The sequence below is a fragment of the Nycticebus coucang genome, chromosome 16 (assembly GCF_027406575.1).
Source record: "Nycticebus coucang isolate mNycCou1 chromosome 16, mNycCou1.pri, whole genome shotgun sequence".
Lineage (NCBI taxonomy): Eukaryota > Metazoa > Chordata > Mammalia > Primates > Lorisidae > Nycticebus > Nycticebus coucang.
The window spans coordinates 90,880,091-90,902,851 of NC_069795.1; the positions used below are offsets into that span (position 1 = coordinate 90,880,091).

The 22,761-nt window shown below is 42.2% G+C and overlaps 2 protein-coding genes across 3 annotated transcripts in view; one reads left to right on the forward strand and one right to left on the reverse strand.

Moving 5' to 3' along the window:
* Window positions 1-22,761, forward strand: part of MCF2L2 (MCF.2 cell line derived transforming sequence-like 2) — a 269,445-nt gene that overhangs the window by 105,231 nt on the left and 141,453 nt on the right. For both annotated transcript variants that reach the window (XR_008374913.1, XM_053565128.1), the window contains exons 11-14: window positions 1,994-2,185; window positions 4,582-4,773; window positions 11,962-12,139; window positions 18,306-18,397. Coding sequence is in view for 1 of the 2 variants with exons in the window: in XM_053565128.1 (XP_053421103.1) it covers window positions 1,994-2,185; window positions 4,582-4,773; window positions 11,962-12,139; window positions 18,306-18,397 (654 nt within the window). In the remaining variant the exon portion in view is untranslated. The remainder of the gene's footprint in view (window positions 1-1,993; window positions 2,186-4,581; window positions 4,774-11,961; window positions 12,140-18,305; window positions 18,398-22,761) is intronic.
* LOC128567698 (eukaryotic translation initiation factor 1-like) lies at window positions 14,136-14,676 on the reverse strand. Its single transcript, XM_053565135.1, has one exon. It carries the CDS (start codon window positions 14,648-14,650, stop codon window positions 14,309-14,311), a length of 342 nt encoding a protein of 113 aa, XP_053421110.1. The 5' UTR covers window positions 14,651-14,676; the 3' UTR covers window positions 14,136-14,308.

Sequence of the window (22,761 nt, forward strand, 5' to 3'; positions counted from 1 at the left end):
CATTGCAGCATTGATCTCCTTGGCTTACCCATTCATTTTGTTGATCTGATAGCCATTGGATGCCTATTTTGTGCTCTCATGGAGCTTCCATGTTAGTGGGAGTGGGTAGAAGAGGGAGGAATCATACAGTAAACAAAGAATCAATTTCAGGTAGAGGTGCTATTTAAAAACTGAAGTGAGAGAGAGGGTCTGGGTGGGGGGTTTGGAGGGAGTGACTTGAGAAACAGTGTTCAGGGAGTAATCTCTCACCTAGATTACTGCAGTAGCCCCCACCTAGTCTCCTGGCTTTTCCTTTTGCTCTGCCATTCTTACACTGCAGCTGGAGCAATCCTTTCCAAAACCTTAGTGAGCTCCTCTCCTGGAAACCCTCCTGTGGCTTCCCACATCACTGTGGGTATAGTCAAAGTGGTTGTGGTGGCTGCAAGACCTTCCCCATCAATCGCCCTCTTTCTCTTTCAATCATATCTTCTACCCCTTTCTTGCTTGCTCCCTCTGCTCTGGCCAACGGGCCTCCTTCCTGCAGCTTCTACTTGTCACATGTGCCCTCAACCTCACTGCCAGGCACTGCATGGCTTACGTTGAAGGCTCCCAAGGCAATATACAGATTTGAAGATTTGCAGGATTCCTACGGCTCTGCAGGTAGGTACATTCAGAGTTATGATCTATCACGGTGGGAAGATGCCAAGCAAAGTCAGCAAAGGGAAAAGCCAGGCACAGGCTTCCAAGAGTCCTCTCCCAGAGGAGTCACTGCCCCCTCTGTAGGTGCTGGGGACACATGTGAAATGCTGTCTACCAGGGAAGCTCATCAGCTCAGTGGCCAGAGCTGGTGGCTGGTCGTGTAGGCAGCCTCTGCCTGTGTACCAAAACTCCAGAATCCAGGAGGAACCCGGATGTTCATCATAAACTGCATTGTTTGCACAAACGGTGCAGTGAACTGTTTATATCAGGGAACGGTAGGAACCCTCCCAAAATCTGAGTTCCTGGATCTAGCAGAGGGCCTTTCTTTCTAGAGATAGCAGTGTCTGGCTTTCTGTGTGTTTTTGGCACAGCTCGGGTAGTACCTTCTATGTGAGAAGGTACTTCTACCTTCCCTTACCATCTGATTTAGAATAGTAGCTCCCCACTGCACTCCCTGTTTTGTTTTTCTCCATAGTGCTCATCACTATCTAAGATACTATAAAACTTACGTATTTAATGGTTCATGGTTCATGCCTCCTATTAAAATGTAAGCTCCATGAGGACAGGGATTTCTGCCTGCTTTATCACCAAACCCCACCATCTGGGACAGTGTCTGGCACACCATAGATCCTCAGTAATCTGTGAGGAATGAATGAGTGAATGCCTAAAAACAGGAAGACACAGCACATGTGGTCAGAACAGAGCGGGCCCTGCAGAAAGAGGTAGGAAATGTGGCTGAGCCACATTGTGGTCTAGACAAGCTTATTTTGTCACTGTCATGACTGCCATTGAGTTGCCCAGATCAGATCTTTACCAGTTTTTCAACTTCAGCTCACCCTCCCTCCCCCACTGTCCTCAGGGCCAAGTATTTGTCCCTCTTCCTTCAGTTAATAGGGGCATTCAAAGTCTCTTATTATGTGTGTTATAATACTCCATGATTTTTCCATCCTAGAAAAATCTAGAGCTTATCACAGTTATAATACTTTAATGATTTTGTATTATTTAATTAGTAACTGAATTCTTCCTTAGACTGAAAATTCCTGGCTTGTTATTAACACTGTATCTTCCATGTTCAGCTCAGAACTCAATAAATACCTGAATAACTGACTGCTGTTCTTCAGAGTACAGGTGATCCTGGACTGGGCTCAACTTCTGGGGAACTAGAAACACCACAGAGCTTTCTCAGATTCCCTTGCTGAGACCTGGGTCAGCCTCTCCCCATCCTCCCTCCAAATCTGGAGCACACAGTGCCCAGCAGTCACAGCCTCATGATGCCCTGACTGCTGACGCTTGGCTGTGGGTGTTCATTTCATAGGAGTCCTTGGAAAAGGCCCAGCTGCTTGCGCTGACTGGGGACCAGCTCATCCAGAGCCACCATTATGCAGTGGACTCCATCGGGCCCAGGTGTGTGGAACTTAGACACCTCTGTGATGACTTCATCAATGAAAACAAGAAAAAATACGACATTTTAGGAAAGTCCTTGGAGTTACATAGACAGCTAGACAAGGTGAGCAAAACTGAGATGAACAGGATGTCTGCAAGATTTCCTATAAAGCAGTTTTACTATCCTTGTTCTCCCTGACTCACGTGATTGCTAAAAGGATCAAGTACTTTGAGCAAAAAAAGTGGGCGATAGGTATTAAAAAGTGCAGATTTTAGATCATAGGGTTATTGAAGGTTAAAAAAGAAAGTGCCCCAGCCATCCCGCCACACCCCATAAAATTAACAGAAGTCTGTTTCCCTCTGTGTGGAACCAGCCTTGAAAAGTTTCTTTTGGCCTGGCCCCAGGGAGAGGAGGAACATTTCTTGACTTTCTTTCAGGCGAGGAGAGAGACAAACACTGTGTCTGCAGAGTGCTTCCCTTGGATGAAGGCAAGGGATTGCGAGTCCTTTGGAGAAGGTTAAGTAAGGTTAAGCAACTTGCCATTTGTTGAACTCCTGCTTTGAATCAGGAGCACAATTATATCATCTATTTTATCCTCAAGACAACCTGTGAGGAAGGCAATTGATGGCCTTCTGGACAGAGGCAGAAACTGATACCATGATCAAGTCAATAGGGTTTATCATTTAATATAGGAGAATCGCCTAGTGATCTGTTTATAATTGCAGATTCCGATTCCATCCTTGAAACTCAGATGCAGTAGACCTGGGATGATACTAAAATCAGTATTTTAGTAAAGGGCCTAAGTGATTCTGGTGCAAGTGGTGCAGGCACAGATCTGAGAAACCCTGGGCTACTTACACATGGTGTAAGTAGCAGAAGTCAGATTTGAAATCAGGACTGCCAGATTCCAACCCCAGAGCTTCTCAGGCTAGACAGCAAGGCCGTGAGCACAGAGAGAGGGACACACAGAGCCCAGTGCCCTTTGGAGGTGCCCTCTGGGCTGTGTTCCCAGACAGCAGGAGCAGTGACTTCTGGAGCCTTCCCTGTCAGCTGTTCCCGGGCAGCATGTGGCCAATGGCTGTGAGTCAGCGTGCTGCATTGCCACAGCTGTTTCTGCCATGGCTGTGTGCACCTGCCCAGGCTATTTACATCAGCCCATTGCCAAAGAGATTTTAATGTTAATGAAATACAGTTGTTCCAGAAGCAAGTGGCTCAGAAGGGGCTGGTGGGCAGCCTGCTCTGTGTGCTGAGCTCGCTGCAGGCTCAGCTGCTGTTTTCCTGACTCTGTTCCTGCTCCCACAATACTAGCTTGGCATGTCTGTGTGGGAAGCAAGTAGCCACTGTGACTGAAGACACAGCACAATGTTTCCTACAGATCTAGCTGGGCATGCCGTGTAAAGGGACAGTTTTCAGAGTATTTACCAGAGCATGGTTTCACAATATTCTGAAAATTAAAAATGGAGGAAGCAGGAGGAAAAAGTTACTCATGGACATGTCCACATCCACTATCCCCGTCCCTACACAGGGGTAATCATTAATGTTGAAATATCTTTATTATTGTTTGTTATTCTAAAGGTAATACATATTCAGTTAGATAATTTAAGAAAAAAAATAAAGACAAACATTTAAGTTGCTTATTATTTTTCTGTTTAGGGATAACTACTTGGGAGTATTACCTTTTGATGTTTTTCTCCTTTCTGTGCAGTTATTTTACATTGTGTTCAGGTCACACGGTGAATGGAAATGCAGGTGTATTTGCACTGAAAGCTGCTTTTCATATAAATATCCAGATAGCAAAAGGGTCCCCTGTCTTTCTTTTCAGGTACCTCAGTAGAATTCAAAAGAGCAAAGAAAACAAGTATTTTATAAAATTGAATTGTTAGAATTTATAAATGACTATCTGAGACCACACATGGTGTAAGTAGCAGAAGTCTGATTTCATCCCACTATCTAGAAAATTTGAATATTGCTGTGCTGAATTACAAAGCTTTGCATTCACTAGTGCTTCTTTAGTGAAGACAAGGCAAATAAATGCAAATGTGGATCACCTCAGTATTTTCAAAGAGACATTCTCTCCCCCAGGAAATGGAGGGCCCAGGTCTAATGCATCATTAATCACCCTGTGTTCTGGTAACCAATTAGGATGCAAGACAAGTGGCCTAGCAGGTAAACCCAAAAAGCCATTGATTACATTTCTGTATGGTTAGATCAGCCTTAGAAATATTTAACTCTCTCCTGGAGATATAGCAATTACTGTTAGTGGGAAAGAGAAGAATGTTATATGATTCATTTTACTGACTGACTCCCTTGAGAAGTGGACAGATGTAAAGTGGGTTTGGAATTGTCCACCTCACAGTTTTATTTGCAATGGTTAGCCTCTTAAACTTTATGCTGTCTCATGATAATTTCCCATTGTCTCAATCTTTTTAGTCCCCTTATGAGCTCAGATCTCTTGGGAATTGTGGTAGTTCTGAATTGTGGGCAGGCTAAGCACATGGGGTGCTCTGTCTCTTCAAAAGGTCAGTCGATGGTGCGAGGCAGGAATCTACCTCCTGGCTTCCCAAGCTGTAGACAAGTGCCAGTCTCGAGAGGGAGTTGACATCGCCTTGAACGACATTGAGACATTCCTGAGCACAGCCAAGGAGTACCAGTTGCCTAGCCCCAAGGAGTTTTATAACCAGTTTGAGTTGATACTCACCCTTGATGTGGAGGTAATGTTTCTGGATTATTTTCATCTTGTGGTTGGGAAAGGGATAGGGGAGGAGGGCAATTTTGGCTGTTGCCTTAAAAAATCCACAGGGGATATATTGAGCAGGCTGTGTTGAGTGGATTAACCAGTCTGAAGTCCTCAGATGGCCTCTTAGACTCCTGGCCTGAATGTCCTGGCAGCCTGACTCTTCATGGTCTGACCCAAGTATTACCGTCAGTCAGTCACTGCTCTATAAATACTTACGGTGATTCCTGAGGTATCATTCACTGTGCTAGGTGCTAAGAACACAGTGATGAGCAGAAACAGGCATGTCTCCATCCCTCATGGAGCTTGCAGTCAAGTGGGAGAAGCTGACATTAGTAAAATAAACCCATAAAAGTATGTTGCAAGCTGAGATTACAGCTCTCAAGGAAGGATTCGGAGTCCTACTGGGCACAGGACAAGGAAATTGACCTGGACTGGATTAAAAGAAGGTCCTGGGAGGAGTCATTTGAGGGAAAGCCTGGAGAGTGAGGAGAGAAGATGGGGGAGCCTCTGCAGACAGAAAGAAGAGCACGTGCAAGGCTTTCAGGCTGGAGGCGTCGGACACAGCGCAGAACCAAAAGTCAGGTGCCAGCATCCAAAGAGCAAGAGAGGGGTGTTTGGGCACGGTTAGAGGCAGAGGCGATGGGACTTCATGGGCCACATTAAGGAATTTGGTTTTTATTCTAAGAAGTGGAAAACCATCGAAGGATTTAAGCAGGGGAATAACTTGATTGGATTTGCATCTTGAGAAGAGCATTCTTCTTGACGGATGGATCTGGGATCCACAACACCTTGTGTGTGTCTGTTTTAGGAGTTTCTTTACCTCTTGTGAGTAATAGACCTTGTTATGAATCTGATTCACATATTTGCAGGATTCTGCATACTCAAAGTGATCAAAAGAAGTTTGATGTAGGCACTGCTTGCAAAGATAGGGGCAGGATCCAGGGACCACAACAAAGGATGGTGAAGCACTCTGGGGCTAGCACAAAACAGGGAGCAGCTGCTACCCCAAGCCTGAAGGGCCAAGGAGAACCCAGGACAAGCTGTAGCTGTGACTGTAAAAGAGGGAAGCCAGAAGGAACTGTGGACTTGGGTGGAAGAATGCAGTCACTGGTAGAGAAATATATACCCATACTTTTCTCTCTCTCTCTCCGACTTCCTGGTAGTACTTCCCTTCAGCCAAAGCCAACTAAAAGCTGGTGAGCTCATCTGATGGAGTCTGTAGAGGTCAGCTTCCTGCAGGCAGGGCAGGGCAGAGAAGAAGCAGTGGAAGAACGAACAGGGAATGTCCTGCATGCATAAAATTTTATAAGTCATTTCAGGGAGCACTCTGAAATCCATCAGTGGACATAGGCCAAGAAGCTTTGCTTTAACATAACACACATCAAACTGTATTCTAGTTATTTATTCTATCTTGCATATTACAGAGGGCACTCCTTAAGGGCAGGGCCTTTGCCTCACTTATCTCTGCATCCCTGTGTCTAGCTGGTATCCAATCCATGCTTGCTGGGCAGAGGGCACTGGGGACAGCTGAGTGTAGAGTTTTAATTAGTGCTGTTCTTTCCCTGACTCCTTCCAGTGGGTTTTGGTCATGAAGTCTGAGCTTGAGGTGGGAGTGAAGGGGGAGGCCACCTTCTCCCAGAACAGGACTCTTCCACATCCCTGTCCAAGGAACTGAGAGAAAGCCCATCTGATTTACATGCTACATTGCCAACACTGTAGCAGCAGCCCCAGGTTAAATTCTTAAGGCAGAATAGCCTCAGCCCCACTCCAAGTCCATTAGCTGATTAAATAAGTGTGACAGGTTTCCCAAGGCGATGGTGGCTGTAGCTGCAGCTCTGGCCAGCTTCAGCACATCACCCACCAGAAAATGAATATAACTCAATGAACTACCTGAGAAACAGGCAGACATGTGGGTGAAGGAAAGGAATGGAAGAAAAAATACTAATAAAAAATCCTGGGTGTAAAATGGACCAAAGTATCTCTAAAGCCCCTCTTTTTTTCTTTTGGTTTGGAGTAAAAGTCTAGGTTATAAAATGTAAATATCCTTTTGTGTCGGAGAGTGAGATTTGTACACTGGCGAGTAATGACTTTGTTGTCAGCATTGATCCTCTATGCCTATAAACATATTCTAGACATGGGTTGGAACAGACACATGTGTTTCCTCCCTTTGACAGTGGAGGAGGCCTAGAAGCAAGGAAACTGCACACCCAGCACAACATCTTGTTTTCCAACATCATTCTCTGATGAACGAAGCCAGGGCTCCTTAGAGAAATAGCTACTTCCAGAATTGGGTCAGGAAATAAGCAAGATGATCCTGGAGTATCTTATAGTGCCAAAAAGTAAGGGATACTATTAATGGAAAACAAAACAGAGCAACTGAGCTGTGTGATGCCACGGCACTCTACCGAGGGATATAAAGTGAGACTCTGTCTGTACAAAAAAAAAGAAAGAAAGCGCTCCCCATGGCCAGTGCTGGGACAGTTTAAGCAACAAAACTAATGAAAGAATAATTACAACTCAAAGTATAAAATATTTTATCAATGAATCCATACTGCTATAAACAAATGATGGAATAAGTAAATAAATGAGAGGACAGGAAACGGATCTCTCCATGCAGAAGAATTCTGAATTATTTATGCAGATACTCTGCCCTCCAGGATGGGAAGCATAACTTCCCTGCTCCTTGAGTGTGAGCCGCACATAGTGAACTACTTTCAGAGAGTATGAAAAGGGAGAAATAAAAGTAACCTCCCAGTGGAGAAGGGGAAAAGCCTAACTACTATCACCTTACCCAGGTGGTCCAGGTCAACATCAACAGTCATAAGTCAGGGAGATAGTATGTTCCCATGACGTGATGTGGTGCAAGTGACAACTCACCTCTGTGGGTTTCCTCCCTCAAACCCACAGCCCCAACCTAATCATGGGAAACATTAGCCAGATCCCAATTAAGACACATTCTACAAAATGTCTGACCAGTACTCCTCAAAACAATCAAGATCATGAAAAGCAAGAGAAATCTGAGAGACTGTTACAGCCAATGGGAACCTAAGAAAATGTGGCAACTAAACATAATGTGGTATCTTTGGGGAGGAGGGGAAGGAAATCTAAATAAAGTATCAACTGTAGTTAATGATAACACATCAATTTTGGTTTATTAATTGTAACAAAGGTACCATCCTGCACTTACCACAATTGAAGATGTTAATAATAGAGAAAACTGGCTGGGCACAGTGGCTCACACCTGTCAGGTGGATTGTCCAAGTTCAGTAGTTCAAGACCAGCCTAAGCAAGAGTGAGACCCTGTCTCTACTAAAAATAGAAAACTAGCTGGGCATTGTGGTGGGTACCTGTAGTCCTAGCTACTTGGGAGACTGAGGCAAGAAGATCACTTGAGGCCAAGAGTTTGAGGTTGCTGGGAGCTCTATCCACGTTACTCTATCCATGACACCAGAGTAACACTCTGTCTCAAAAAAAAAATAATAATAAAAGAACAAGAAAAATAGGGAAAACGGAGTATGGGGTATATGGAACTCTTTATTGCTTGGTAATTTTGTCATAGATCTAAAGCTATGCTAAAATAATTTTTTTAAAAAGTGGTATTCTGTGTCTAAAGATGAAATCTGTTATGTTAGAGACACAGTGACTATCAAAACCATATCAGAAATTAAGCTGTGGTTCTTATAGCAGCCACTCTGTCACCATCAGAGGCTCTTAAAGTGCTTCTTTCTAATACATTGTGCTACTCTCTTGGTGCTGCTGTTTTGGTTTTTCTCCCTTATTCACTTTCACTGCCTAGTCCAGAGAGTGAAACAATCTCAGTAGCAAACAGCAAAATGCAATTCTTCAAATATTCAGCAGATGCCCAGTATGTGGCAGGTATGCTGTGCTGTGTTCTGGGAATTAATAGGGAAAGTCCCAGCCCTTGCATTCAGTAGTTAGTGCCCCCACTGGAGGACAGAGAAAGGGGGCTGGAGACTGACAATAAAGAGCCTGGTGCTGCAGGACCAGGAGTTTGGACTTTATCCTGATGCAGAGAGGAACTCCTGAAAGGCATTTCAACAGGGAAGTTATATGCCCAGAATATACATTTAAGAAAGATAATTTCGATTGTGGTAAGAAGAATGAATTTTCAGGTAGAAAGGAGAAAGGGGAAATGAAACTGTTAATCTTGCATGAAGTTCCCCATTATCTGAGTTTAGGAATTTAAGGCCTCTCCTGACTGTCTCACCATTACCAGGGTGCACCTGGGATCTTGGAGGGGGGCAGGATGGCAAAGGTAATCCAAGTCTTGTCTCATCCAAGCATTCAGTTGTTGAGCTCTGGCATGGGATGTCGACCTCACACTGGGGTTGTCCACCTTACATCACCTAGTTGATGTCACTCAGTCAGATTTCTTGACCTTTGTACAACAATTGACACCTGTCTCAGGTTCCTCCAGCTGATCACTGATCAAGAGGGCAGGAGTTGCACCTACCAAATGTTATCATCATCCCCCAGGAGTACAGATTGACAATGCCCTCACATTGATGTATAGGAGCTTGATTTCTTTGGGGACTTGGACTCACAGCTGTGTTATCAGAACCGCTAGAAAATTGTATAACTTAACTTCTTGATACCAGAGAGTACATGCTCTGAAGAAACCCTTTCAATACAGACCCTGAACTTAGTCTAGACTAGGGATCAGCAAACTGCAGGCTTGTGGGCCAAAGTTGTTTGCCACCTGTTTTTGTAAATAAAGTTTTATCAGAACACAGCCACAGTTTTCATTCATGTATTATCTGTGAAATATAACTGCCAGTAGTTATGATAAAGGCCAGATGGTCGCCAAAGTCTAAAATATTTACTATTTGGTCTTTTATAGAAAAATTTTGCTGGTCTAGACCAGTGCTGACCAATAGAAATATAATACAAGCCTCAAATTACACAAATGTAATTTAAAATTTTCTAGTAGCTACATTTTAAAAAGTGGCAAGACAGGGGTGGCACCTGTGGCTTGGTGAGTAGGGTGCTGGCCCCATTTACTGAGGGTGGCAGGTTTGAACCTGGCCCTGGCCAAATTGCAACCAAAAAAAAAAAGTGGCTAGAACAGAAAAATCAATTTTAATAATTTTTTATTTAACCTATATGTTTAAAAATATTGTTTCAATGTATAATCAACACAAAAAGTTATTAATGAAATCTTTACGTTATTTTTTCAAATTGAGTCTTCAAAATCTAGTGTGTGTGTTACACTTAACCTGAGTAGCTCATCTTGATTCAGACTAGCCACAGTCCAGGTAGTCAATAGTCACATGTGGCTACTGTATTGGACAGCGTAGGCCTGAGCTTCTGTTGTAGAACAGACAGTTAAGACCAGCTCCAGAACTTGGTCCAGAGGTCAGCCTCCACAGGGCCTCAGACCGTAGAACAAATGGACTAGTGAAGCCTAGTTTCTCTGAGTCCTAGTTTGGGGCCCTCTGTTCTTTTTCTCAGAAGATAGCCCAGCCTAACAACGACAAGTTTCCCTTTCTGGTTGTAAAATGTCCCAACCTCCTTGGGTATATATGAGGCCTGCACTTTTGGAATTAGTCATCCTGAGTTAAGTACCCTGCATGGCTTGTGGTGGGTCAGCTCTTCTGAGACTGGGTCCCTTCTTTGGTGGTTAAAATTATCCCCTGGGTTTGCCAAAGTTGGTATGACAGAAGGCTTCCCACTTCCTCAATGCACCAGAGCTAGAGGGAGAAGCAGGGCCAGGAGAAACAGCTGAACACAGGCCTTGGTGCAACTCAGATGTCCAGCTCTTGATTCTTGTTTTCCTGGGCTTCTGTTGTAGAACAGACAGTTAAGGGAACATCTGTGAGCTGTGAAATACTGTATTAGAGAAATACAATATTTCTCTAATATTTCTTCAGTTTATTACTTTCCTATTTATATAGAGAGAAGGGGTCATGTAGAAGAAAATCTAATATGTATCCTTTTTATTACAGGTGTCTCATGGTTCCCTTGATACTGCCTCAGAATTTAGCCAACTCTTTTCCTTAAAATAACTTGAACTCTTTTTGCCATCAGGACTGTTCTTCAGGGTACCTTTGTTATTTTTATTATTTTTTTTTCAGACATGTATATTTGAATTTAATTATTTGTGAATATGTTCTTTAAAATTGCATTTTATCTCAGCATTTTCTTTATGGGGGGAGCTTTAGTATGAGGGTACATACTATTAGGTTACATTAATTGCATTTGTAAGATAAAGTCCAAAGTCTGAGATGTTGTGTCCTTCACTTAGGAAGAGTGCTGTATACCCCTGTGTTGTACCTGATAGGTGAGAACTTACTGAACCTTATCTCCCATCCTCCCTTCTTGAATTTAATTGTGTTTTTCTCTCATATGAGCATGTACTTATTAAAATATTAGTTTCAGATTAGAAATGAGTATAGTGGATGCTTGCTTTTCCATTCTTGAGATACTTAGGAGAATGTTCTCCAAAATCATCCAAGTAAATACAAAAGATGTAGAGTCTCCATTGTTTTGTGGCTGAATAGTATTCCATGGTATACATATATGACAGTTTATTTTAAGAGAGAGAGAGTCTCACTTTGTCACCCTGGGTAGAGTGCTGTGGTGTCAGAGCTCATAGCAACCTCAAACTCTTGGGCTCAAGAGATCCTCTTGCCTCGGCCTCCTGACTAGCTGGGACTACAGGCACCTGCCACAATGCCCAGCTAGTTTTACAGATGGGGTCTTGCTCTTGCTTAGGCTGATCTCAAACTCCTAAGCTCAAATAGTCCACCCACCTTGGCCTCCAAGAGTGCTAGCAGTTGTTTTTAAATCTACCTGTTATACATTGGCCTAATGCCCTTCATGCATGGTTGATAGCATCCTTGCCTACCATTAATGGACATGGCTTAGTGAACATTTATTCATCCACTCGACAAATATTTACTGAGGCACTAGAGATAGTGAAAAGGTCATTGCCCTCAAAGATCTCAGATGGGAGATAATGACTCTTAGAAGCACAATTCTGGAGCCCAGCAAGATGTGTAATGACTTGTATAAGGATTACAGAGGAATGGTAACCCAAAGGAGGTGGGGATGGGTGGAGGAGGAGAAGATGGGAGAGAGGAAATGCTGCCTGTTCTCAGCAGAGAAACCTGTTAGTCATCATTTGCTCTTGTCACTGCAGGCCAAAGCCCAGAAAGTCTTGCAGAAGCTAGGTGATGTGCAGGAAATATTTCACAAGAGGCAAGTGAGTCTAATGAAACTGGCAGCCAAACAGACTCGCCCAGTGCAACCTGTGGCCCCTCATCCTGAGTCTTCCCCAAAATGGGTGTCATCAAAAATCAGCCAGCCTTGCACCTCAGGTAGGTTATTTGGAGAAGGAAGCTTTGTGACTTTGGTGTTTCATCAGCACCCATGAGCGGTGAGATCGAGGTTGTCTGAGATGAATAATGGTCAGTATTTTGACGTATGTTACTTAAAACAAACTATAGGTATGACATAGTGCAGACATTGAAGACAAACACTTAGATAACACTGAGTGTCTGGATACAAGGAGAAGCTCACAATCTACTAAAGGAATAATACAAATGTACAAATAACATGAGCATAAAATACTCTGTTAAGGACCTTAAAGGCCCATAATTTATAAACAATGGAGTGGTAAAATTGGTTCTTCGAGAAGATTAAAAAATAGATAAGTCCTTACACCAATACCAATTAGTCTTGATTACTAATGCATATTTGTAAGCACTAAGGTTGGGTAATATAAGTGTTCCAAGATTTGTTCTTTTTCAAGATTTTTCTACTTAATTTAGGTCCTTTTCACCCTTAGAAATTTTAGACTCACCTTGCAATTTCTTCTGGGATTATGATTGGGATTGCACTGAATATGTAGATCAATTCAGGGAACACCATTATCTTACTGATATTGACTCTTCCAACTCATGAGTATGTTATAACCCTCCATTTATTTAATTTCTCTCAATAATGTAGTAGTTTTAAGTGTAAAACTCTAAAGCATTTTATATTTTTTAACTCTATAGTAAATGGAATTTACTATACATAACTAATAATGAGAATATATTTCTAAAAAGAAATAAATACATACATTTCCACATAGAAATACAATCATGTCATCTGTGAATAAGGATGCTTTTACTTTTTATGTTTCAAACTTTATGCCTTTTTTCTTATCTTATTATAATGGCTGGGACCTCCAGTTAAGCAGATATTCTTATCTTTTCTTAATATTAGGAAAGAGTACATGAAAATATTAGCTATAGGTTTTTCACAAATATCTTTCATCAGATGGAGGAAGTTCCCTTCTATTCCTATTTTTTCAGAGTTTTTATCATGAACGATTGTTGAATTTTTCAGATGCTCTTTTTGACACATACATCAAGATGATATGGTTTTTCTTCTTTATTTGGTAATATGATGGATTACAATGATGTATTTATAGATGTTCAAGCAACAGTACATTCCTGGGATAAACTGCTCTTGGACATGATGTCTATGTCATGTGTTGCATTATGAAGCTTTGTTATTAAGCATATACATATTCATAACTTGTACTGATATGTCTTTCAGATGTATTAACACTTTTTTTTAAATTGGGGATTCATGGAGGGTACAAGAAACCAGGTTACACTGATTGCATTTGCATTTGTTAGGTAAAGTCCCTCTTGTATTAACTCTTTTATTTTTTATTTTATTTTTTTTTTGTTTCTGAAAACAAGTTTTATTTAAATAAGGGTTTAAATACATTACACATAACATTAAAATTGAAGGGAAAAAAAACAAAAACCAGTCTTGTTACTTCACATGGCATTGGGCAGCTGTTGCTACTAAGTTGCAAGCTCTACAGCTAGGTATATAGCTGATACATCAATTTTGAGATTTGTTCCCTTGTCAAAAGTTTAACTGATAGAAGGTTGGGCTCACATTCTGATGTTGGACATCCCTTAGCTAAGATATGTCTGGTCCAAAAAGACCTTGGTGGAAAGCCAGATGTCCTATCACCCGATTGGAGGGAAGGTGGCCTAAGTTCTGCCCACCTGGAGATACCAGGGCATCTTTCCTTTACTACCAAAGACTCCCTCTAGAGGTATAGCTGCATTGCTGCCTTACACCATCCTCTCAGATTCGCCGAGGCTTGTCCAGGTGGTGACATTCTCTTAGGGCTGGGGACTCTGCAGAGGGAGAGGCGAGGAGCTTCTGGCCAGGCATAGCCGTCTGTGATCTTAGGGCTCTGGGCTTGGCTGAAACACCATGTTATTGCTTTGTTTCAGGCTTGACACTGCCAGGTGCCTCCTGCTTGACCTCTGTTTAAATGAGGGACTTCAAGACTAGACAGCATGGCTCTTTTCAATTTATTGCATGAAGGAGTTACACTAGTCCAAGTTAAAAGCAGACCCCAAATGGTTACATTATACAAGCTGTGAGGTTTTTAAACTTGTGACAAGGGACAGAGGGGAAATTCTACTCATTGCAAGGAAATCCTCACTTAAGCTTCAGTGAGCCACAAGCACTTAAAACCCATGAACCTTCAGCTGATCGTCCTTAGCCAGTCCAATCTCTACAAGGAACTGGCATATGTTCTTGCGCTGGTCACCCTGTAGCTGAATTACTTCTCCATATTCTGGATGCTCAATTACAGTACCATTGCAGGCAAATTTCTTCTTAAACGCCTTCACTAATTTCTTTTTATCGTAATCATCAGTGATCCCTTGAACAGTAGTAAGGGTCTTCCTGCCGTTTCTCTGTTGAATTCTTATATGGATATAATCCTCAGTGCCAGCAGGAAGCAGGTCATCACCCTTACTTGCATCAGCAAAGGGGTCGAAAGAGTGGAGGTTCTGGATAGCGGACATACAATATGATTTCTTTTCCTCGGTGGAAACGGCCTGTGGAAGGCCGCGGCGGGAGAAGGCGGGCGGGGGGGATGGAGCGTCGGGAAGCGAGGGGGCTCTAGAGGGAGGCTGCTGAGTCCTTGGCGGCGGCTCAGTGACTGGGCTTAACTCTTTTATAATTAAGGAATATCTCTCCTTCCCTCCTTCCCTCTAGTAATACTGTTTAAATCTTATTTTGTCCAATGTTAATGGTACAACCATTTCATTTCAGCTATCTTACTCTTAGTCCTTGCATGATGTATCTTTTTCTTTTCTTTTTTTTTTTTTTTATTGTTGGGGATTCATTGAGGGTACAATAAGCCAGCTTACACTGATTGATGTATCTTTTTCATCTGTCTTTGCATTTAAAGTATATTTCTTATATAAAGGCAGAATATGTAGTTGGGTCTCACCTTTTTAATGCATTCTATTCCCCTCTGCCTTGGAATTAGTCCATTTACATATTGTGTGTTTATTGATTTGGTTAGATTGAGGGCTACCACTTTTTTCTGTGTGTTCTTTTTATTCCTCTTTGAAAGGGGCCGGAGCACTCAACCAGCAGAGATCTCATAGACCACTCTTTTTCTCCTTTCCTGCTTTCTTTGGGGCTAGTAAATATTTTTTAGTATTTTAATTTCTTTATTGGTTTTTTGGGTACTTCTTTGCATCGTTTTTTTCCCGAATTGTTTCTTCTTTCTCCATAGATAATTATATGCATTCTTTTTTTTTGAGACGATTTTCACTGTCACCTGGGTAGAGTGCCGTGGCATCATACCTCACAGCAACCTCAAACTCTTGGATTCAAGCAATCCTCCTGCCTCAGCTTCCTGATTAGCTGGGACTATAGGTGCCCAACAGGATGTCAGACTAGTTTATCTATTTTTAGTAGAGACAGGATCTCACTCTTGTTCAGGCTGGTCTTGAACTCCTGAGCTCAAATAATATACCTGCCTCAGCCTCCCAGAGTGCTAGGATTACAGGCTCAAGCCACTGGGACCAGCCTTATTATGTGCATTCTTAACTTATCTCAATCTATCCTGAGTTAGTATCTTATCACTTTATACAAAATATAGGAAGTTTGCAACTACTATATTTGCTGCTACACATACCTCCTGCCCATCCTCTGTGTTATTCTTAACACAAATATTACATTTATGAATGTGGGGGTTACTCCACTATGGTAATTTTTGCTTTTAACAAGCATTTGTCTTTTAAAGAAATTAAGAGAAAGAAATATGTATATAGTTATATTTACCCTCATTCACCATTTCTGGGCTCTTCATTCCTTATTATAGATTTTTAATTATCATCTTGTGTCATTTCTTTTCAGCATAAAGAACTTCTGTTAACAGTTTTTTTTTTGTTGTTGTTTGTTTTTTTGAGACAGTCTTACTCAGTCACCCTGGGGGTGAGTACCATGGCATCATAGCTCACAGCAACCTCAAATTCTTGTGCTCAAGTGATTCTCTTGCCTCAGCCTCCCAAGTAGCTGGGACTATAGGCACCTGCCACAACGCCCAGCTATTTTTTAGAGATGGGGGTCTCACTCTTGCTTAGGCTGGTCTCGAACTCCTGAGCTCAACCAATCCGCCTGCCTCGGCCTCCTAGAGTGCTAGGATTACAGGCTCGAGGCACATGGTGTGAGCCACTGCTCCTGGCCCTGTGAGCAGTTCTTGTTAGGAGGTTTGTTGGCAACAAATTCTTTCAGTGTTTGCTTATCTGCAAATTATGTCCTTTGATAATTCTCCATTTAGTACAATTTATATGAGGTCAGACAATTAAATTCATGAACTCATCCTAGAAAAAGTGCTACATACCTCATTGCTGAATATCACTTTGGTCACCTTTGAGGTACTCCCCTCGGGGAGTTATGTACCAATGTCAGCAGCTAGTCCACCCTTCAGAGCAGTTCTGGAACTCTGTTTCTGGAATGGGCATCAGAGCTGTTGTTGTATGAGGTCTGACAGTTAAGTTTGTGAACTCATCATAGGAAAAGTGCTATCTATACCTCATTGCCAAATATCCATATAGTCACAGGAGGCCAATGGGAGAGTAGCTTGTTTTCAGTTTTATTGCACTTTTGTTTTTAGAGAATAACTACTAAGTGTGAGTCAGGCAAGTCACTGACAGGATTTTCAAACTCATTTATCTGATTCCTTAGTAACTGTGTCTATGGGACGAGAAATGATGACATTAAATATTTCACAGTGTAAGAAAGTTAAGCGATGAGAACTGGAATCTCAGCTCTGACTCTTGTTAACTGGGTTCCTTGGGCAATTGAACATCCCTGAAATTCATAAGGAATGTGAAAAACTTTTTAATGCCACGTGGCTATAATAATAGCTGAAATGTACTGAGTGTTAACCATAGTCTATAAACTCACCACCTGTGAGTTTTCCAAAGGAACTGAATACACAAGGGTGGTGACAATGACAAATAAGAGCTCAAAGTACCACTTACCTGTTAGCCTTCAGCCATCACCTCCAAACTTGGCAAAGTAGGTTAGGAAGGCTTGAGGCCTAACTAGGGCTTCTCTCCCTAGGTCCTAATGTTACTACCAAATGACCATGAAGCCAGAAAAAGGGATATATCCCAGGATCCTAGGGCCCCATGGGAAGGAGATAAGAGAGTGACTGAGAGAAGCAGCAAGAGCAAGACAGCCCGATTCCTTCCTGACCCAGCTGACTGATTCTGTCACACAGTCCTCTGATGTGTTAATAAACATGGATCCATCAGCTCTGGAACCCAACCATTATGCCACCAGATTAGCAACAGCACCTTCTGGCCGGGGCAGGCATGGGTATCCCCTTCTAATATAATTATGGTATGATGTGTGTGTTGGATGTTGGATGTATAAAGACAGGCCAAAAGAGCATTTTAAAGAAAACTATAAGAGAACATACCAAGTGATAGTGCTTAACTAAGATTTTAGTATTTTTCAAATTTTCTATAATAAGCCCCAATTGATTACCTTTTAATGGAAAAATATATACAATAAAATGTGGTATAGGTGGTCCCCAATTTACAAATATCTGACTTAGGTATGACTCGTACTCATGAATGGGGTTTTTTACAGGTAATAGGTAAATGTCCCTGTTCCAACTTACATATAAATTCAGCTTAAGAACAAATCTACAGAGCCTGTCTCATTCATAACCCAGAGACTTCCTGAACCTGGAACTTAGTCTTCTGATCCAAGAGCAACAGTAAGGGCAGTGTCACACAGTACGGATGATGTGTGCCAGAGTATCCATGCGTCAAAGAGCCATGCAATTTGTAATAGCCAGGGAAGACGTTGTGAGGAAGTCTGGACCTTGACCATGGGAGTGATGGAAACCGTGCCTCTTTACACATTATCTTTACTGAGCGGTTGTGGTTTGATGTTGCATGTGGTGTTGCGTGTGACTTTTGTCTCTTCTGCTCAAGTGTCAGGTCCCTGGAGTGAAGACTTCGTTTTCTAGGTCTCTTCTTCATGTCCAATTTCATTCGCCACCTGGGAAATCACCTTAGCAGCTCAGTTAAGCTTTGTAAGTCACATCAACTTGGCCCAGCTATTTGTCCAAGTCAGGCACAGTGCCCTGAGTTGTAATTTGTGAGTTGGGTAACCAAATTATGTAGGTTTTCTTTATCCCTCTAGCTCTTCCTCTGAGAGCGTCTGAGGAACTTCCTATGGACAGAGATTTGAGCTCCCTGGAAAAGGAAGATGATGAGACTAAATCTGAAGTCAAGGTAAAATCACCTTAATTTTACTGATAGAAAATGTTGACACAAGAGAAGATTGCTGCTGTAATTATCAATAAATCATCAAATTGTGTTCCTCTACTCCGTCACTCCCAGAAGATGAAAGCGCACAGTGAGGACTAATGCTCCCTAGAGCTAAAATTTGGGGGGAATTTGTTTTTTCTTCCTTTTCTTTCCTCTAATTACAACTAGAAATGAAAACTGGGCATGTATGTAATTGTTGGTAGATACTGTTTTATTGAAAGAAAAGTCGTTTTATTCATTTCTATTATCAGACTTGTTATTTAAAATTGGTTGAGGCTCGGCGCTTGTAGCTCAGTGAGAGGGTGCCGGCCACATACACCGAAGGTGGTGGGTTCAAGCCTGGCCCAGGCCTGCTAAACAACAATGACAACTGCAACCAAAAACTAGCCGGGCATTGTGGCGGGTGCCTGTTGTGACATCACGGCACTCTACTGAGGGCAACATAGTGAGACTCTGTCTCAATAAAATAAAATAGAATTGGTTGAACAGTGTGTGGTTCATGCATAAAGAAAGTTGACAGACTTGCATCACAATGCCTGAATGGCTGGTAAACTCTGAACAAGCTTTGTGGCTTGTGCCAAGGTAGATTTCTTGGTTTTGATATTATTTTATAATTGTGTAAGATGTTAACACTGGAGGAGGTGGGGGAAAGGGCACATGGGACTTCCCATTACTTCACAACCTCATGTGACTCTCTTATAATTATTTCAAAATAAAAGTTTAAAAAAAACACAAGCTTTGGAATTAGGCAGACCTGTGGTTAAGCAACATAATGTCTCGAAATCTCAGTTTCTACTCTGTAAAAATGTGGATAACAACAGCTACCTTCTAAAACTCTTTTGAGCATCAGATGAAAATGTGAAAATTGCTGAGCACTGTATAATTTTTAAGTAACGTATTTAGAAACCCAAGTAAAATGAATTGTGAATTTATGTAGCTGCACAGCAACCCAGAAGGAGTTCCCCTTCCCCTGCCTCGCTGAAAGTTAAATATCCCAGCTGCTGAATGGTTCTGAAGCCAGAGGCCTACTGACTATGGGCTCAAATTATGTCAGCTACAGTTTGGATTCATCATCAATTCCTAATGTATCTGAATAGAGGACCTCATAGGAGCTCCACCAACCTTTAAGGAGTTAGGCGGGGAAAGCAAGTCAGAGGCTTTTCTTTCTGAAGGCAGAAACACCGCGTGAACTAGAGTACCTGCAGACTTTTCTTAGAGAGAGAGAGAGACTGCATTCTTCTACCAATTTGTTTAGTTATCCTGTATTCTGGGGAGATTAGGGTGTGCCGTTGCTGTTTCTGAATCTCTCATGGTTGGAAGAATCACATTGCCATTCTCAATGTCTCAAGACATTCTTGAGTTAGGACGCAGTTTGCACCTTCCTACTATTTTGATCAGCCATTTAAAGAAGTCAGTAGCAATTTTTTGAACTGGGTAGACATAATGAAACTTCATCTCACTTGATACCGATGACAGCTGTAGAATCATTGAGTAATAATAACAAGGTTTAATTGTGACCATCTTCAAAAGTAAACAACAGACTATCCTTTCCTGCACCCCAGACTTCTGAGAGAATGTCATCTTTTTTTTTTTTTTTTTTTGAGACAGAGCCTCAAGCTGTCACCCTGGGTAGAGTGCCATGGCATCACAGCTCACAGCAACCTCCAACTCCTGGGCTCAAGCAATTCTCTTGCCCCTGCCTCCCAAGTAGCTGGGACTACAGGTGCCCACCACAACACCAGGCTATTTTTTGGTTGCAGCTATCATTGTTGTTTGGCAGCCTGGGCTGGATTCAAACCCACCAGCTCAGGTGCATGTGGCTAGTGCCTTAGCCGCTTGAGCCATAGGTGCTGAGATGAGAATGTCATCTTTGAAGGTGAGGACTGTGTCATGTCCACTGGCGCCCAGATTTGGCTCATCTTCAGACAATGTATTTATGACCTGTACATTTTTGTAGATGCTGCGGGGCCAGGCGTGCTGGCATGTACCTGTAGTCCTAGCTACTTGGGAGGCTGACACAGGAGGATCACTTGAGGCCAGGAGTTCCAAGGTGCAGCAAGCTGTGATCATGCCAGCCTAGGAAATAGAGCAAGACCCTGTCCTTTAAAAAGTTGTGTGTATAAAGATGCCATCAGAATTTTAGGTACATAGAGATTCTCCTAAAAAGGAAGCCAAATTTGAATGATTTATTTCAGTAACTATGAACAATAAGTACAAGTGCTATTGTTCCATTTGTTATAAAAAAGGAATAGACAATGCAGGAGCAGTGGTGGGGACAGAATCAGAAGCCTGGAGGCTTGGAAAGTGTTGAGTAGAATCCAAGAGGCTCTGACCATCAGACTTCTGGTTTCTTCCTTCTGCCATGCTGTGAATTTTACTCACACTCCAAGTCCGTCCTAGCAGATGCACTTCCCCCAGCTGCTCCATACGTGTACAGATAGCATGGGTGCAGTTAAGCAAGCATGAGTGCCTGTTAAAATCATCCTTCTGTGCTCTAGTTGCTTTTCCCTACTGCTGACTCATTTGCATATTCAATAATGGGCTTTTCCCACAACAGAATGTGTGTGGACAGTCATGATGGTGGAGGAGGGGTGTCAGAACAGAGGTTGCTCAAACCTCTGCTTAGAAAGACCAAGACTATGAGAAGAAATGTTAGCAGAATCCACAAAGTTATGAAGAACCTGAGTAAGGCAGACAACGGATTTACAAAGTCCCCAAATCCTAGACTTAGAAATGGATTTAGGACCAATAAATACAATTAATATTTCACAAGTTGGATATTATAACCAGGGAAGTCGTTATTCCAAAATATGTAAGAAAACTAATAAGAAAAAGACAGATTAGGAAAAAAGGCTTAGATGCGTGTCCACCTGAACCATGGGGTTTTTTTAAAGGGGTACAAGGAGGTTGACTAACATCACTAATAATCATTGGAACTTGTGTTTGGTGGCCATTGTCCAAGGCAGATGACGTGGGTTGGATAGAGCAGGTGTCTAACTCTGAGTGGCAGTTCTGACATTCTTCAGCCTTAGGCTTAGAGCTTGAAAGAGGAAATGAAATCACAGCTAGTATAGTGAAATGAATCAGAACTTTGTAATAAATGCCACTTCTTGCCCTCAAGAATAAACTCTCAGAGAAAAAAATAGCAGTGAACCCAAACCATCCATAATGAGTAGAGTCACTGATACTCACTGCCCACACCTAAAATCATGACGGGGTTTGAGCATCATCAAAGAAGACCTTCCCTCCTGCTGTGCCAGTTCTCAGGAACTTGAGAAGCTAACCTTGACAAGGCAGTTGAGACTGTCCCGAGGCCATCTGGCAGTTCTGCTCACTGACATCACCAGAAAAGCCCTGCTGGGGAAGAGATTCCCTGTGGTTGTTGGCACTGGTGATATGGCTGTTTCCTGTTCTTTATGCCACAGCTGGAAACTGAAAATGAGATTCACGGGCGCTGCTTTCCCCTGGGCTGCTCACGTCACACCCTCTCTGCAAGCTGGAAAGAAGACAGAGGCTGACAGTTTCTTCTTCCTAAATGAGGACCCACAGAATAAAGGAAGGGCTAACAGTGGTCCTGGGCACCCAGTATCTAGTAAAGGCATTTGAAGCAGCAGAAGCCTTTTCAAGCTCCCTGAAAAAAAAAAAAAACAAAACAAATTATTTTTTGGAAGCAATACCTGAAAGGGAAAGGAGAGGGGAGAGGAGGACTGATCTCAGGGTTTGTGTATGTGATTTCACTTCCAGGGCTCAATGCCTTGTGAAGAAGATAATGTTCCCATTTTATCAGTGGTGCTGGCAAGACTCAGAAATTTAGTGTCCTCAAGGATCATGTAACTAGCAAAAGGGAGAGCTGGATTTGAACCCAGCAGTTTCCTTATTTATATAACTTAATTTATCCACCTGATTATTTAGTTAATCTACCTCCGTACCATCTTACTTAATCTCTTACGCCCTAAATGCCCTCTTCTGCAAAATGGGAAGCTTCACTTCACAGGAGGCAGATTGCATTAGAAACATGAGGAAAGCAGCGCGAGCCTGACACATGGCAAGTTCTTTGTAAATTGTAGTTCATCATTTGATCCTATGCTGATAGACAGAGTATCTATCTGAAAGACTCAGAGAAGCTAGAGGAAGGTCTGATTCGAGCCTTAAATTAAATTCTCTTAATCTCAAACATGTACATATTTTGCCAAATGATAATGGCTCAGGAGCCACTTACATTTCCTTGTCTTCTCACTGCTTTGAGTCCCATAAATTGTCATTTACTCTTTCTGATTTTTAACAAGAGAGCTATATGGACTGTGAGCACATTTCAAAGTCCCTCTTCT

What these genes read in the sequence shown, in the direction of transcription:
- LOC128567698 (XM_053565135.1), bottom strand. Translation starts at nt 14,650, where the DNA reads ATGTCCGCTATCCAGAACCTCCACTCTTTCGACCCCTTTGCTGATGCA.